The sequence below is a fragment of the Alosa pseudoharengus genome, unplaced genomic scaffold (genome assembly GCF_046254945.1).
Source record: "Alosa pseudoharengus isolate Yale_2024_CS ecotype anadromous, Long Island Sound unplaced genomic scaffold, YU_APseudo_1.1 YU_APseudo_1.1_scf_1, whole genome shotgun sequence".
NCBI classification, from domain to species: Eukaryota; Metazoa; Chordata; class Actinopteri; order Clupeiformes; family Clupeidae; genus Alosa; species Alosa pseudoharengus.
Genome location: NW_027468564.1, coordinates 9,442,337 through 9,459,928, shown reverse-complemented (window position 1 = coordinate 9,459,928; position 17,592 = coordinate 9,442,337). Strand labels below are relative to the sequence as shown.

The 17,592-nt window shown below is 42.8% G+C and overlaps 1 protein-coding gene across 1 annotated transcript; it reads right to left on the bottom strand.

Annotated features, from left to right (window-relative positions):
* Positions 1-2,339: 2,339 nt before the first annotated feature.
* Positions 2,340-5,599, bottom strand: LOC143137346 (interferon-induced protein 44-like). Its single transcript, XM_076297579.1, has 5 exons — positions 5,585-5,599; positions 5,325-5,474; positions 5,044-5,218; positions 3,871-3,971; positions 2,340-2,866 (listed from the first exon to the last, which is right to left on the bottom strand). Exons 2-5 carry the CDS (start codon positions 5,469-5,471, stop codon positions 2,648-2,650), a joined length of 642 nt encoding a protein of 213 aa, XP_076153694.1. The 5' UTR covers positions 5,472-5,474; positions 5,585-5,599; the 3' UTR covers positions 2,340-2,647.
* Between the last annotated feature and the right edge of the window lie 11,993 nt (positions 5,600-17,592).

The window sequence follows — 17,592 nt, the reverse complement described above, 5'->3', positions numbered from 1 at the left end:
GCTCCTGGGTAAGCTCCTGGGTAAGCTCCAGCCCTGTTCCTGGCTCTTCCCATCCCTCCACAGCCATTAATCTAATGAGCACATTCTGGTCTGTGTGTGCGTGTATGTGTGTGTGTGTGTGTGTGTATGCATGTGTGTCTAGGCCTTGTAAGCCATTTGTGTCAGTGCCTTAGTGGCAGAGGTTCTGACTGTCTGGAGAGAACCCACTCCCTGTATGTTTTTAATGAATGTAAATAAAGACAGTTTATTTTTGGAACCACGCCTCTGGTTTTCCTGTGACCTCAAACCTGTGTTGCCTGGTTGGGCTTTAGGTAACAAATTACTAGCCTGACGTAGTCATACTCAATTCTAGTCAGAATATGAGTCTGATACTGCTCCATTGGGACGTAATTATGGGGCGTGTTTCAACCAATACAGGGGGGGGAATGCCTCTGCACTCAATTGGATAGACCTAACCAATCAGAGCAATGAAATAGCTTACCGTGAGGTGTAGGAAGAAAACACATGAACCATCCTTCTTCTCCACAAATGCCTTAACATTGTTTTCTGGTATTTGTAAAAGTAAGTGCCGTCAATAACCCCTAGCCTACAACATTAGCGAAATCTAAGATATACGTGGTAGGGTAGGCTATTAGGAAAAAACTGATAGCCTATATCCCCTCCATTTTTAAAAATAATTCTGTTGAACATGATATGCTACAAACATGTTAAACAGCAGGGAAATGCTGTAGCAAATCCTTTAAGACCCCATATGCATTTTCCATATGGGGTCTTAAAAGCCATGTATCCTTTTAGCCACAGCGTTTTTGTTTCAAACATAAGCCTCATCTAAGCGTGCTCAGATGACGTGATAGACCAGGCGCTGTTGCTCACCTGTCCATCATCATAAAGCCCGGTTTGATTGGTCCGCCCGATCTAGGGCGAGCATACTTGCTCCACAATGGAGCAGTGCCAGACCGAACTTCCCGACCTCAGATGTTGTGAGCGGGACTAAGTTCAGAATGGTACCCAGGCTAACAAATTATAGTCCAAGTGATTGAATATTCTGAGGGGCAGGGCATCAGATGGCGTAGTCGACATCTCACAATAGAGAGCTAACCTACCACTTGCCACATTTGCGCCCTGTGTCTGAGCTGCCTGTGCACGTCCGCAATTGTTCCTCAAATGGAGAACACATCAATGTTCCCTCGCGTCTCATGGCCATTCTATGTAATCCTTCTGTGCTTGCAAAATTCTTGACAGTTCCTGATCGCTAAACCTTTCTTTTTGTTTTCCTGAGAAGCAGTTGATTTAGATCGAAGCATGCATAATTTGACTTCAGGGGTGACAAGTCCTGCTGCGAGATCTAGAGAAAGTGCAAAGTGGCTCTGTGTGTGTGTCTCTGCATGGGGTTACGTTCGATTCAAGTCAGAAGTTGGTCCGTCCGGTCCTGCATTCACGCCGCAATAGATTAATGTTACCAGACAGCACTGTAAAATGTGTGCAGGAATTTCTCGCATTATGATGGCTAGAGTTGCGGGACATGAATAGATAATGCGCTATACCCACAATCCTGCGCTGAAATGTAGGCCCTGTAATCAGTAGGCCTAGGCCTATAGGCTATATTTTATTTTGCTTTAGGCCTAATTACCGTAGCTAGTTATCTTGCTGATTGGTTGACTGCTGTGCCAATAATTAACAATGGTTGTGCTGGGCTCATGCTTGACTCGTACTCTGGACCTGAGTGGAGAAGTGGGGTGTTGGATAACATCTGTTGATGTCGAGGAAGGTATTTTTTGCCCTAAAATCATGCAAATTAAAAATCCCGCCGGTAGCCATGTTACATCTCCGTTTCATATTTGCCTAGGCTACTAGCCTACAATAAATGAATTGAACGAACTCAACTGACAACAGGTAAATCTACTGATTCGGTCATTGAGACTTTATGAATACAGTAATGTCTTGACAATAGTTTTTCTTACCGGCTTGCTGTTTAAACTGACTGCGCCGCTTTGAACTTTCCTGCCAGGTTTATGACGTAAACCGCTACATCTCAGTTCTGGCATTGCCTAAACTCATTCGGGAAATCAGATTATCTGTCAATATTGGGCTTTGAAAATAAGGGATATATGCTCAGTAATAGTACATTTTGTAACATTTATAGAGGGGAAGTTAAATAAGAAATTAGAATCTTTGGAAATTGAAAACACATACAAAAAAAAGATTCAGGGCTTTTGAAAAAGATTCGGGGCTTGAGCCCTCAAAGTCACCCCCTCGCTCCGCCAATGATCGTAACCTCCTGCTTGGGACATTTTGATGAGCAGGAAACAAATATGAAAAGAAGCAGGTCATAGATGAGGTTGTTGAGTTAGATGTTTATTTCAGTACTTCACGATATTGATAAGATCCGTACAGGTTACAGCATGGATATCACCAGTATAACTTGATAATGAATATAATAAAAGATGGAAAAATAGGATGTTAGTTTTCATTATGCAATTGCTACAATAGCATATGGATTAAAAAAAGGGCTTTAATTACAGAAACAGTAAAGCAAAACATTAGGCTCAATGTTTACATGCACTTCCCAGATTGAGAAATAAAATTAACCATTTTTTTGAAAGAGGAGAAACAGGTTTTCTCAATATACAGCACGTTGTTCATGAGTTCATGAAATAAAATCTATGCTGTCAATGCGATCCCCATGATCTTCATCTTCAGGCTCTTTGATGTTCTCCACAAAGTCATTGGCCGAGTTCAGGATCTTTGTCAGTGTGAACAGAAGCACTGCATCCATATCAGGGTTGAGCTGCCTTTCCTCATGGTAGTTCTTCACTGGGAAGATGCAATTCAAAGGGACTCCCAATTCATGATGACATGCTTGCACCTACACACACACACACACACACACACACACACACACACTGTCATGAAAAAGCCTAATTTTATTTACAAATACAGATTGCTCTGAATTGAATTAGCAGTGGTGGTCATTATCATTGTCATATACAGACTGTCAACAAGCCAGTCATCTGTGTTTATGAATATCTGTGTGTGTTTCCATTCACTGTGTTATACGTGTTAAACATGGACATTCTACAAATCTAGGGAAGAGTTCTGACAATCTGTTATTCTGTGAGATCAAAAAGTAAGGTCGTCAGGGCAACGATGACAGAAAACTGCAGGTACAAAAAGAACATTTTAATTTTTTTTTTAAATTAATGTGAAATGTGAATACATTGTTTCTATCACTTTTAATCATGTTTGTACCATGTACTGTACCGTTTGCAAATTGAGAGTTAATCCACCTCTTTTTAGCTCATTTATATGCACATTAGAAGTTTGAATGCACATCCCCAGCGTCTCCAGTCAGGATTTCTTATTTGAATAATTAAAATTTGCTTTGACAAGTTGGATGGAAATGACACGATATAGGTGAAGCACCAAGTCCCTGAAATAATGCCCCTTTCCATAGATGAACTATATGGCAGTGAACTAGCAGTAGTGGAGACATGGTACACAGGACACATTTATGGACATTATTGTTATCTTTAAAGTGTGTCAACAAAGGAGAATGGTACACAGGACACATTTATGGACATTATTGTTATCATTAAAGTGTGTCAACAAAGGAGAAATGGTACACAGGACACATTTATGGACATTATTGCATTATTGTTATCTTTAAAGTGTGACAACAAAGGAGAAATGGTACACAGGACACATTTATGGACATTATTGTTATCTTTAAAGTGTGTCAACAAAGGAGAAATGGTATACAGGACACATTTATGGACATTATTGTTATCTTTAAAGTGTGTCAACAAGCCAGTATGTATATGACTCAGTATAGACACTGTACTATAGACACATAGCACTGAAATCAATCACCTTTTGGTGGATGGTCTTGCTCCTGTAGATAAGTTTGATGTCCTCCTTCACATGAGGACAAGCCAGATCCACTTTTGTCAAGATGACCACCTGAGGGATCCCTGAAGTAAAATAATGATAACTCATACAATATACCTGTGCAACTAAGAAGTTGTGATGTTTTTTTATGGGTTAAACATTAGAACTAAACAGGTTATACACTAACTCTAGTAATGCAGCAGATGCATATGACAGACATTAAATAACACAAAGGGGTGTGTTTCTACAAAAAGGCAACGACGCAACTTGCTCTCAAACAGCTACGTTGTTACACCCGTTTCTAGAAAGCATCGTACCCGTGTCGCAATTTGCTACTTCTGACGTTCAAACACCATAGTTCCAACCACGTTGATGATGATGCAGCAAAGATCTTACAGTGTAGCACTGTAGAATATTTGATGCAGAGAAACCATATCATTTGTGGAAACGTTGGCAACATGTGTAATACCCTTAAAAATTCTCTACCAAAGAGAAAAGTTCTCTGCCATGTTTGTGTCGACATTTGTCTAATATAAACCACAAGTGATTGATGCTGGCATTGTCATCAGCAAAAGCCTAAACCTATTGCGAGGAAATTTGGTTAAGCCAACCAATATTTGTCATTATTTGTGTCTATTTAATATCTACCTTCTTTCAAAAAATGTATAGCCTGCCTAGGTGAATTTCAGGTGAAATTTTAGCTACAGCGTTTTGTCTGTCTGGTGATTCAATGATGACGTGGGAGGACTCTGCAGGCGTGCCCATGGTTTGCATCCTACCCATCCTTACCACGTTAGAGTAAGAGTAGGCCTACAAGGCACAATTATAGCCCAATCACTGAGTCATGATATCTGATAAGGCTCCTTTCCTTTGACACTGATGACATCACCAACTGGAAACTACCAAGGACAATCTACACAAGTGCGACTGCTCAAGAGCAGTAGTTCCAAACACCAAACTTGTTACCCTTGTTTGCGATTGACCCTTTCCAGAAACACCAAATCTGAGAACCACAGTTCTCACTACAAAGATTGTGGCAGACATTAGCCAACTACGCTTCCTAAAAACACACCCCTGGATAGCATTTCATAATTGTTCAAAACAAAATTGGCACTTATTTAATCTATTTAGTAAATTGTCTTATTATCTTCTCACCCAAATCACAAGCTTTTTGACGAATATTTTGCATCATCTTCATGAGGACATTGTCCACATAACCATTAACTATGAAGTTGTGTATTGGAATGACAAACACCAAGCAGTGGACTTTGTCATTCAGAGTTGGGGAGCTGTTGTAATGTTGTTCAGAGCATGATGCTACAGGATTAAACTAGAGAGAGAGAGAGAGAGAGAGAGAGAGAGAGTCACTAAAATGCCCCTTAGTATACCATATATCTTTGTCTAATTTGTAAGTTTGTGTCAGCCCTTAGTTGTACCTTGTAGCCCTCTTTGATGTGACCTTCCAAAGCCTTGATGATGTCACTAGGCCGTATTCCAGAATCCGTTTTATTCTCCAGCCCCATGACATCACTGATGACAAACGGCAGATTCCTTCCACGTTCATCTTTAAATTCGCTAGTCATATACTAATAACATCAACAAACACACAAGATTACTAGATTTAACTCGACCACTACATCAGTACAACACTGCTGCATGTCTACTAAATGCACTGAATACACAGAAACTGTCTCACTCTCTTAGTAAAGCTTGAGTCACCAGTTGCCTCCACTGTGCCAGATGCATTGATCATCCTGTCCAGGAAGATGCCCTTTATAGACTGGATGAAGCTGGACTTTCCGGCTCCAACAGGGCCAATCACAAGGATGCGGAGATGCTCAACAGCAGGATTCTTAAGTTGAAGTTTCCTCAAATTCTTCTTCTTCTCATTGTTTTGACTATATAAAAACATATACAATATGCTCAAGGTTAGGGTTAGTCCGGTTCAGTATATAAAACATATACAATATGCTCAAGGTTAGTCCGGTTCAGTATATAAAACATATACAATATGCTCAAGGTTAGTCCGGTTCAGTATATAAAACATATACAATATGCTCAAGGTTAGGGTTAGTCCGGTTCAGTATATAAAACATATACAATATGCTCAAGGTTAGTCCGGTTCAGTATATAAAACATATACAATATGCTCAAGGTTAGTCCGGTACAGTATATAAAACATATACAATATGCTCAAGGTTAGTCTGGTTCAGTATATAAAACATATACAATATGCTCAAGGTTAGTCCGGTTCAACTCTCTGAATATGAAGAAATGTGTTCCATTTCACAACAAACTCATTAACGATTACGAAGCAATAGACAGTGAAGATGATACATTACAGTTTCTGAAGATGATCCAGTTTCCATCACTGAAAAACACAGAAGACCAATCAGATAACATGGTTTGTGCTGTGTCTACCGTGATTTTGTGAATTTGTTTGGGCCTACAACGTATTGGATGCTTACTTGGATCAGATGGTGGAGGTGATGGTTTTGGAAATAATAATCCCATTTTCTCCTGTTAGAATAAAACACATCTATATCAACTGATTGGATTGTGTGCATAAGTATACCTGTGTGTGTGTGTGTGTGTGTGTGTGTGTGTGGGTGGGTGTGTGTGCATAAGTATACCTGTGTGTGTGCATAAGTATACCTGTGTGTGTGTGGGTGTGTGTGCATAAGTATACCTGTGTGTGTGCATAAGTATACCTGTGTGTGTGTGTGTGTGTGTGTGTGGGTGTGTGTGCATAAGTATACCTGTGTGTGTGTGTGTGTGTGTGTGTGGGTGTGTGTGCATAAGTATACCTGTGTGTGTGTGGGTGTGTGTGCATAAGTATACCTGTGTGTGTGCATAAGTATACCTGTGTGTGTGTGTGTGTGTGTGTGTGTGTGTGTGTGTGGGTGTGTATGCATAAGTATACCTGTGTGTGTGCATAAGTATACCTGTGTGTGTGTGGGTGTGTGTGCATAAGTATACCTGTGTGTGTGTGTGTGTGTGGGTGTGTGTGCATAAGTATACCTGTGTGTGTGTGTGGGTGTGTGCATAAGTATACCTGTGTGTGTGTGTGTGTGTGTGTGTGTGTGTGTGTGTGTGTGTGTGTGGGTGTGTGTGCATAAGTATACCTGTGTGTGTGTGGGTGTGTGTGCATAAGTATACCTGTGTGTGTGTGTGTGTGGGTGTGTGCATAAGTATACCTGTGTGTGTGCATAAGTATACCTGTGTGTGTGTGTGGGTGTGTGCATACGTATACCTGTGTGTGTGTGTGTGTGTGTGTGTGGGTGTGTATGCATAAGTATACCTGTGTGTGTGCATAAGTATACGTGTGTGTGTGTGGGTGTGTGTGCATAAGTATACCTGCGTGTGTGCATAAGTATACCTGTGTGTGTGTGTGTGTGTGTGCATAAGTATACCTGTATGTGGGTGGGTGTGCATAAGTATACCTGTGTGTGTGCATAAGTATACCTGTGTGTGTGTGTGTGTGCATAAGTATACCTGTGTGTGTGTGGGTGTGTGTGCATAAGTATACCTGTGTGTGTGCATAAGTATACCTGTGTGTGTGTGTGTGTGCATAAGTATACCTGTGTGTGTGTGGGTGTGTGTGCATAAGTATACCTGTGTGTGTGTGTGTGTGTGTGCATAAGTATACCTGTGTGTGTGCATAAGTATACCTGTGTGTGTGTGTGTGTGTGTGTGCATAAGTATACCTGTGTGTGTGTGGGTGGGTGTGCATAAGTATACCTGTGTGTGTGCATAAGTATACCTGTGTGTGTGTGTGTGTGTGTGTGTGTGTGCATAAGTATACCTGTGTGTGTGTGGGTGTGTGTGCATAAGTATACCTGTGTGTGTGTGGGTGTGTGTGCATAAGTATACCTGTGTGTGTGCATAAGTATACCTGTGTGTGTGTGTGTGTGTGTGTGTGTGTGCATAAGTATACCTGTGTGTGTGTGGGTGTGTGTGCATAAGTATACCTGTGTGTGTGTGGGTGTGTGTGCATAAGTATACCTGTGTGTGTGAGTGTGTGTGGGTGTGTGCATACGTATACCTGTGTGTGTGCATAAGTATACCTGCGTGTGTGCATAAGTATACCTGTATGTGTGTGTGGGTGTGTGCATAAGTATACCTGTATGTGGGTGGGTGTGTGTGCATAAGTATACCTGTGTGTGTGCATAAGTATACCTGTGTGTGTGTGGGTGTGTGTGCATAAGTATACCTGTGTGTGTGTGTGGGTGTGTGTGCATAAGTATACCTGTGTGTGTGTGTGTGTGTGTGGGTGGGTGTGTGTGCATAAGTATACCTGTGTGTGTGCATAAGTATACCTGTGTGTGTGTGGGTGTGTGTGCATAAGTATACCTGTGTGTGTGAGTGTGTGTGGGTGTGTGTGCATAAGTATACCTGTGTGTGTGCATAAGTATACCTGCGTGTGTGCATAAGTATACCTGTGTGTGTGTGTGTGTGTGTGCATAAGTATACCTGTGTGTGTGTGGGTGTGTGTGCATAAGTATACCTGTGTGTGTGAGTGTGTGTGGGTGTGTGTGCATAAGTATACCTGTGTGTGTGCATAAGTATACCTGCGTGTGTGCATAAGTATACCTGTGTGTGTGTGTGTGTGTGTGCATAAGTATACCTGTGTGTGTGTGGGTGTGTGTGCATAAGTATACCTGTGTGTGTGAGTGTGTGTGGGTGTGTGTGCATAAGTATACCTGTGTGTGTGCATAAGTATACCTGTGTGTGTGCATAAGTATACCTGTATGTGTGTGGGTGTGTGTGCATAAGTATACCTGTGTGTGTGAGGGTGTGTGTGCATAAGTATACCTGTATGTGTGTGTGGGTGTGTGTGCATAAGTATACCTGTGTGTGTGAGGGTGTGTGTGCATAAGTATACCTGTATGTGTGTGTGTGTGTGTGCATAAGTATACCTGTGTGTGTGTGTGTGTGTGTGTGTGTGTGTGTGTGTGCATAAGTATACCTGTGTGTGTGCATAAGTATACCTGTATGTGTGTGGGTGTGTGTGCATAAGTATACCTGTGTGTGTGAGGGTGTGTGCCAGGGTCTGACGCATAGTTTCACTTTCACTAACTTTGACAGACACAACTGCCTTTTATTGTGCATCTTGTTAGTAAGCAACAGAGAGATATCGACTCTCTCTATTGCACTAGCAGCAATGAATATCCACAAGTTTCCGTGAGGTGCTGTGAAAAAAAATGGGTAAAACCTCCAGTGAGGCGATGGTATTTTCTGTGCGAGTTAGTAAAGAGGACAAGTATTTCTCAGAATGAGAGGTTTTTTTTACATAAGCCTTAAACTAAATTAGAGTGTCTCTGTCAATATTTGTATGTGTTCTTAAACTTAATAAAGCCGACCGAACACGTCCCATTCGTTATACTGAGAAGCAGAAGTTGCACCCATTTGGACACAAGGCCTCAAAGGAAACATCTGGAGCACTACAACAAATATACTCAGGCAGAATCACTGACATTTCACTCAACTACAAGTGAAAGAGTTGTTGAAAAATACTCAAGTACAAGTATTCTATATATTAAATCAAGTATTCTTCCTATATTATATGCATCTTATTGTTGTATTCACATAATACATACAGTATACATACAGTATATGTATGTAGAGGGGAACAGGATTTTCAACACGCTCGATGGTACGCTGGACACTTAGAATGCTGTAATTACGGCTTTGACTGGACATTTTGTGAAGTCACAGAACATTCTCTTTCGGCGACTGGAGTTCAGACAAAGACGTCAGCGCCCTGGTGAGTCTGCTAGGCAGTTTGTAGCAGATTTAAAATCCTTAGCACAGCCTTAGCACACCCTTAGCACAGCGATGTAATTTCCGTGTTATGAGAGATGAACTTATTTGAGACCAGCTCATTGAATGATGATGATGATTTTCCTTCATTGATGATGCACTAACACTCGCCATATAAGTGGTAGCAGAAAACAAGTCTCCTACTGCCGTTATTGAACAGCCAGTGCAACAGCAATCAAGCTCAGACAACCTGGCTGACCCTGCTGCTATACAGGTCGCGCGCCCCCAGCACACACGCCAGCAGAGACACTGTTGGAATTGTGGCCAAACATGCAGACGCTGTCAGAAACCTAAGCACTTTGCTAAATGGTGCCGGTCTGCTCCGGCTGACTACCCTGAACAGTCACATGACCCGGTGGTGCCAGTGCGCACCATAGGCCCCCACCCAGGGACCTTCTCCAGGTGCCCCCACCCAGGGACCTTCTCCAGGTGCCCCGTATACCTGGATGGCTGCTGTGTCCCTCTTCTCTCGACACTGGGGCCAAGGTGTCACTGCTGAATGTTGACACCTGTAACCTACTCTTCCCAAACAGACAGCTGCAGCCCCCATCCACTGCTCTCAGCAAAATTGACGTTGTCGGCCTACTTTACCTCCCAGTTTGCTACACCTCTACAACTGTGGACTGCTTCCCATTCCACATTACACGCCGCGGTGAGGACATCATGGGCCTTGACCTCTTTCTCAGCCTCGGCTTTACCCTACAGCAGGGGTCCCCAACCTTTTATGTACCATGGACCGATTTGATTCCTTTTTTTTTTCACGGACCGGCGGGGGGGTTCGGGGGTTCCATGTTCCATATGTGTTGTGCACGCATTACTTGAAAAGAACTAGCTCCAGTTATGTATGAACAGTGAAGGTAACGATCTCTTGTGAAAAACGTGAACTTGAAGAAGTGAAAATTGAACAATATGAACTATGAATATTGAACAACTTGAAGCTACATCTATAAGTGTGAACATGCTTAACAAAATATGGGAACAAAACATGGGAACTAAACGTGCATTACAAATATAATCAGTGGGAGCCCTGCTTGTTTCCCTGCAACAAGAAGGTTCCATCTGGGGGTGATGGAATTGACACCCTCAGTGTGTTTGAAATGTCCAGTCGATTGCGCAATTTGGTCTTAGTTGCAGTCATTGCCGAAAACCCGGCCGCGCATAGATACATGGTGGGAAACGGTAACGTTTTCAGCGCTTTTATGGCTATCTCCGGATATTCTGCTTTGGGTTTCATCCAAAAACCCGCCAGAGAGGTTTCCTCATACACACTCTTAAGACCACCGTAATTTGCAATTTCGATCAACTGCTCTTCCTCCTGCGCTGACAAGTTAGGACTATTCGGGATATTGACAAATGGGTTGCGGACCCACTCATTGGTTTGCCGTGGATCTTTGGAGGATGGGAAGTAACGCTCAAACTCATTTGAAAGCGCAACAAGGTGATCGCGCACCAGCTGCGAGAGAAAGGGCCCTGCCTCTCTCCACTACTGTTTGGAACATATCAAATACACCCCGATCCACTCGTCGTACCCACAAATCAAGCTTGGCTTTAAATGCAGCGACTTTATCTGCCAGTTTAAAGACAGTCGTCATTCTCCCCTGGAGTGACAGGTTGAGGTCATTAAGCAACCCGAATATGTCACACAGGTAAGCGAGTTTTGACACCCAGTCCTCATCACTAAAATGTGCAGCTAACGGTGACGGTGAAATCTCTGCAGCGGCTCTCGCAACTCAAACACTCTGGCCAGTGACCTGCTAAAGATGCTTGTTTTTTGTTGCTCATTCTAGCAGTTTAGCTAACTTCGTGTGACACTACCGTTCGCCAAGAACTGATCAAGTGAAGTGAGCTGACCTGAGGCTGCGCAGCGCTGAAGGAAATACTGTATGTAAAAGTGTTGAAGGCGGGACAGACAGACGTAAGAAAATAGACCTTGCAAAATGCAAACATGCGTGCAATCAAACAACTGCGTATAGGCCTATGCCATGTAAAAACGTGACATTATTGCGAATTAAATTTAGTTTAGTTTGCATGCATTTTTTTAAAAACTCATGTCGTAGGCTACGGCCCGGTTAGGAATGTCCCACGGCCCGGTACCGGGCCGCGGCCCGGTGGTTGGGGACCGCTGCCCTACAGGACAACAACAGAACACGAATACTATACAAGTGGGTTCCCCTTGGCAACAAAGCCGGCCTGAGCCGTCCAATGGCCTTGGGTGCCTCACCTCATTCACACACAAACCACTCCTGGACCACAGCGTGCCTCCCGTGGTCCAGCCCCTTCGGCGTGTTCCCCTGGCTCTGCAGGACGGCGTTACACAGGAGCTCCAACACCTCCAGGCTGATGGCACCATAGAACCCATCGATGCCTCTCCGTGGGTGTCCAACCTCGTCCTCGCCAGGAAGAAGTCAGGTGCTGAGAGTCTGCGTCGACCTCAACAAGGCAGTGGTGCCTGACAAGTACCCTCTCCCAACTCACAACCCACTTTTTTAAGTAAGTTGGACCAGGGGCATAACTATCGGTAAGCAGGGTACGCGGTTGCTTACGGGCCCGGACCAATCAGGGGCCCGCATCACACTGGAAATACATGATTGACGGCCGGGCCCCCTATCGCAATAATCGTCACTCGCGACCGGGCCTTTCACTGTAAAACGGACATTGTTCAGAGCTTAACACAGCCCAGCATAGTCCATGTTAAGATTATCTTTGTTGGACCAAACCAGGTAATAAATAAACTTGTTTGAGTTTAGGAGCAATGCACCTTGTCTAAAGTTATTCATTAGCCTTTAGGTTAATAGACTAATGATGTCTGCCTATTCACCTATTGCCCATCTTAATGGTTTAAAGTTCACGTATTCTCCATCAAATAGACTCGTTATACATTTTCGCGTGCAAAAATGCAACATACGGTTAGCTGTCTAATATTGTTCACGTTAATGACATTGAAAAAATATGCTTCTTGCTACACTAGGATACTCAAACGACTCACATCACTATTCCAGCTGATACATCGACGCACCTATCTGCGCTCACACATAGCCTACTTTCGCTTTCTAAGAATATCAAAATTACGTTAGCCTATATATATATATTTATTTATTTTTTTGGTAAGGGGGGCAGCTCAGTCAAAGAGGGCAGACGGGCAGTTCTATTATGCACTAGTGCTATGTTTGTGGCTAAATGAACGATTTAGCATAACATAATGACTTATCATTAATGCAATTTCATATAGTAGCCTAACCAGCAGTGTTTTTTCATGTGTTAGGCTATAGTGCGCCGTCACCAGCAGTGTTTTTTCATGTGTTGTGCGCCTTCACCAGTATTTTTGTTTTTGTGGTGCACGTACTCCTGATTTTGTCAGTCATCCTATCCTGTCAGTCATCCTATCCTATCCTGTCCTATTCATGGTAGCCTACTCGTGGACATTGCGTTATCACGTGCTGTAGAAGGGGGGCCCGCCTTGATAATCCTGCATATGGGCCCGGTGTTGGCTCGTTACGCCACTGAGTTGGACTTACATCAGGGCTACCTACAAATCCCTCTGCACCCAGAGAGTCGGAACCTGACGGCTTTTATCACCCATTTCTGGCCTGTACCACTATATGAGGATGCCTTTTGGGCTCAGTTTTCAGAAGATCATGTCCACAATCTTTGCCAGCTGCCCCGGTACCATGGCCTATTTGGACGACATTGTGGTACACGGGCCAGATGTTGACACACACAGCGCCCGCCTGGAACGGGCACAACAATTTGACACTGAAAGGCCGTAGGTGTGCGCTGTTTGTTTTGTTTCTGGATATAAACAGGTGAATTGATGCATTGAAAGTTGAGACTAGTCGTTATTTTAGCAACACAACACTTATGTAACCAATAATTATGAGCGACAACAATTATAGCTTCTCCTCTACGCCCAACACATAGCTCCATACACATAGCTTCTCCTCTACACCCAGCACATAGCTCCATACACATAGCTTCTCCTCTACACCCAGCACATAGCTCCATACACATAGCTTCTCCTCTACACCCAGCACATAGCTCCACACACATAGCTTCTCCTCTACACCCAACACATAGCTCCACACACATAGCTTCTCCTCTACACCCAACACATAGCTCCACACACATAGCTTCTCCTCTACACCCAACACATAGCTCCACACACATAGCTTCTCCTCTACACCCAACACATAGCTCCACACACATAGCTTCTCCTCTACACCCAACACATAGCTCCACACACATAGCTTCTCCTCTACACCCAACACATAGCTCCACACACATAGCTTCTCCTCTACACCCAGCACATAGCTCCATACACATAGCTTCTCCTCCACACCCAACACATAGCTCCATACACATAGCTTCTCCTCTACACCCAACACATAGCTCCATACACATAGCTTCTCCTCTACACCCAACACATAGCTCCATACACATAGCTTCTCCTCTACACCCAACACATAGCTCCATACACATAGCTTCTCCTCTACACCCAACACATAGCTCCACACACATAGCTTCTCCTCTACACCCAACACATAGCTCTACACACATAGCTTCTCCTCCACACCCAACACATAGCTCTATACACATAGCTTCTCCTCTACACCCAACACATAGCTCCATACACATAGCTTCTCCTCTACACCCAACACATAGCTCCACACACATAGCTTCTCCTCTACACCCAACACATAGCTCCACACACATAGCTTCTCCTCTACACCCAACACATAGCTCCACACACATAGCTTCTCCTCTACACCCAACACATAGCTCCACACACATAGCTTCTCCTCTACACCCAACACATAGCTCCACACACATAGCTTCTCCTCTACACCCAACACATAGCTCCATACACATAGCTTGTCTTGTTGTATTGTTATTGTTTTGTTATTGTTTGTCTGTCTGTTGTTATGTTTTCCTTCTACTATGTTAAGCGACCTTGGGTTTGAGAAAGGCGCTATATAAAATATTATTTATTATTAAGATGAGCCCGTATCACTTTGTGACTTTGTTTATGGCTGTAATATTTCAACAGGAAACACACATTTTCCTCATGTTAAACACTGAGCATACAGTAGAATTCTCATTCCAATTCCCCTTTAATGCAAATAACCATTAAGCTTTATAATATATAATAATTTTGCATAATCAACCAAGCAGAGAAGTTCAGTCTAGTATCTAACAATGATTTCCTAAAACCATGAGTGAAAATACAGCACAGCTTTCAGTCGTGGCAATGCTAGCTACTTCACAACTATTAGTTTACACTGTTGCTGACGCCGATGCCAGTTTGTGCTGGGTCCATCACACCTACTTTTGTTGCTGGCATTTGCTCTGTGCTCCTGTGTGTCTATCCCTCCAATGGCCTGTAGGCGGAGCTCTCAGAGGATGTCTATGAGCTCTCAAAGGGCTGTTTGAGTTTATGACTGGCGTTCCTCTGCATAAGGCAGACAGATTTGATCTCTTTTTTGCTGACTTGGTGTCTCTCTCTCTCTCTCTCTCTCTCACTGAATGTTCACTTTTTTCACATAATTGAGACATGTAGATGGGGCATGACAAACAGGAGGATACTTCTTTTAATTCTTCATTGACGATAAAGATCAAAACAAAACCTCTACAAACAAACAAAGAGAGTCATTGACTAGATTATTGCTGCTGGCCAAATGAACTCCTGCTGGCTTATTTGATATAAAGTGCCCTCTCTCCTTATGACATGTTTAGATGTGTTGCCCTGTTAGCCTGGTTAAACCCCTGTGTATTTAAACCCCTAGTTTTGTTCTGCTCCTTCTGTGTGATTGTTATATTGTAGATGTGTTGCCCTGTTAGCCTGGTTAAACCCCTGTGTATTTAAACCCCTAGTTTTGTTCTGCTCCTTCTGTGTCATTGTTATATTGTTCCTGTGCTGCACCCCATGAGTATAGTTTTGTGTAAATACTATGTGTGTGTTGGTTATCCTGCATTTTGGTCGACTAAGAAGCAGTCTTTGACATACTGTAATAATACATGTTTTGATTTTTTTTTTCATGCCAGTATTAAAGTATTTTAAAAAAGGCAATACTTTGCCCTGAGTAGTCCACTTACAGCATTGATCCTTTTGGCCAAGTTCTTGGCTCCATGCCACATGTCTAGGCTGTGCTGCACACCAATGTCTTTGCATTTTCCTTTGTCTGGGCAAGAGAAGTAAATAATAATTTACAGTGGTGTGAAAAAGTGTTTTCCTCCTTGATTTCTTAATTTTTCCGCATGTTTGTCACACCTAAATGTTTCAGATCATCAAACAAATTTAAATTCTGGTACACAATTCTAATCCTTACTTACTCATGAGGGCAGATATCTGAACATGGGCATCTGTGCAGACCTCAACAAGCTTCAGCTCACTGAGAAGCCCATCCATAGTCCTGATGAATGCCTCTTTTCTCCATGATGACTGAGTTTCTTGATGTTTCCCTCTTGTCAATGGTAATGACCAATATTATTGCCCTGGTGTCATTTTCCATTGTGGTGTATGTACAATACTGTGCACAGTGCCCAGGGCTAGGGCTGCACGATATTAGGAAAACATGCGATATGCGATAACATTATTGAGTACTGCGATAACGATATAACTTGCGATATTTAAATATTTAATGTTTTTCTCCATTCTACTTGCTGCTAACATTGACTGTAGGGTTGGGGGGGGGGGGGGGGGTAAATGTATAATTACAGAAATAAATGTATAATTTTCTACATAAACAATATAAATATACTGCTCAAAAAATTAAGGGGACACTTCAATCATACACTGGATTGGTGCTCTGACACTGTTTGGTTCTGAGCATAAGAAAAACTTTTAAGGCGAGTGTTTTATTTTGCAAGAACTGTCAGACATTCTGTGAATGTAGTTTGAGAATGGAGAGAAGGGTGGAAGGTTTCAAAAAATGGGTTTTAACAATTGTGTAAGTGTAAGTGTTCCTTTAATTTTTTTGAGCAGTATATTATGTAGCCTAGGCTTTATATGGCCTGATGAAAGTGAACAGCTAAGATACCTACTGACTAGGCTATCGAAGTTGTGTGGAAGATGTGCTCCAAGAAAATCCTCGTAAAAGACGGATAGACAGCCAATCTGAATACTTGTGCACCAACCAGCGGAATATTCCACATTGCCAGCCTTCGCTGGGCCTAGCAAAAAAACTAGGCCTACTTAAGCTATATCGCGGCGGTCACTCATCTAAAATCTTAAGTAGCCCAGTCTAACCTCATACGCTGCGCATCCCACGTTATTAGGCTACCGGCATGCCGACTACGAGGGCAGCAGAAAGTGAAAGTAAGTGGCTGCGATCGCACAGTCCAGGCTAACGAAGTAGGCTAAACAACTTTTACAAATAATCCTGATTACCTCTCTGCTGCTGTCTGGGGCTTTTGCTAAATGCAAATCATGAAATACAAGCCTTACAGTGAAAATAGATAGGCTATCTTCTGATCCTATAACAACAACGAAAGAAATTGTTTATTTTAACACGGTGGAGAAGGACGCATTTGGTGCTGTGTTTGTAATACGTCGTCCTTTATAAAACCAAAATATTTCCATATAACAGACGTGCTTTAGTCACCAATTCCTCTTCAGCTAAGTGTAGCCTACCTCGCTTGACTCACTATCTTCAGCCATCACGACTTAGCTCTTGCCTCAACACCTAAAACACCACACACCTAAACTGGTAGGGGACGGGCTTCTAGGGCTGCATGACAGCATCGGTTTGGTAAAATATGTTGACATTCAGAATGTGAATACATCATAGACTGTAGGCCATGGAATGCGCACGGCACAGAAAATGTATCAAAATGTATCGAAAATTAAGTAATCTTTGCGGTATGTCCATCGCAAGCGTTGATATC

Coding starts and splice junctions, on each gene's coding strand:
- LOC143137346 (XM_076297579.1), bottom strand. CDS start 5,471: ATGACTAGCGAATTTAAAGATGAACGTGGAAGGAATCTGCCGTTTGTC. Junction 3,972..5,043: donor TCAAAAAGCTTGTGATTTGG/GTGAGAAGATAA, acceptor ATTTTACTTCAG/GGATCCCTCAGGTGGTCATC. Junction 2,867..3,870: donor GCAAGACCATCCACCAAAAG/GTGATTGATTTC, acceptor GTGTGTGTGTAG/GTGCAAGCATGTCATCATGA.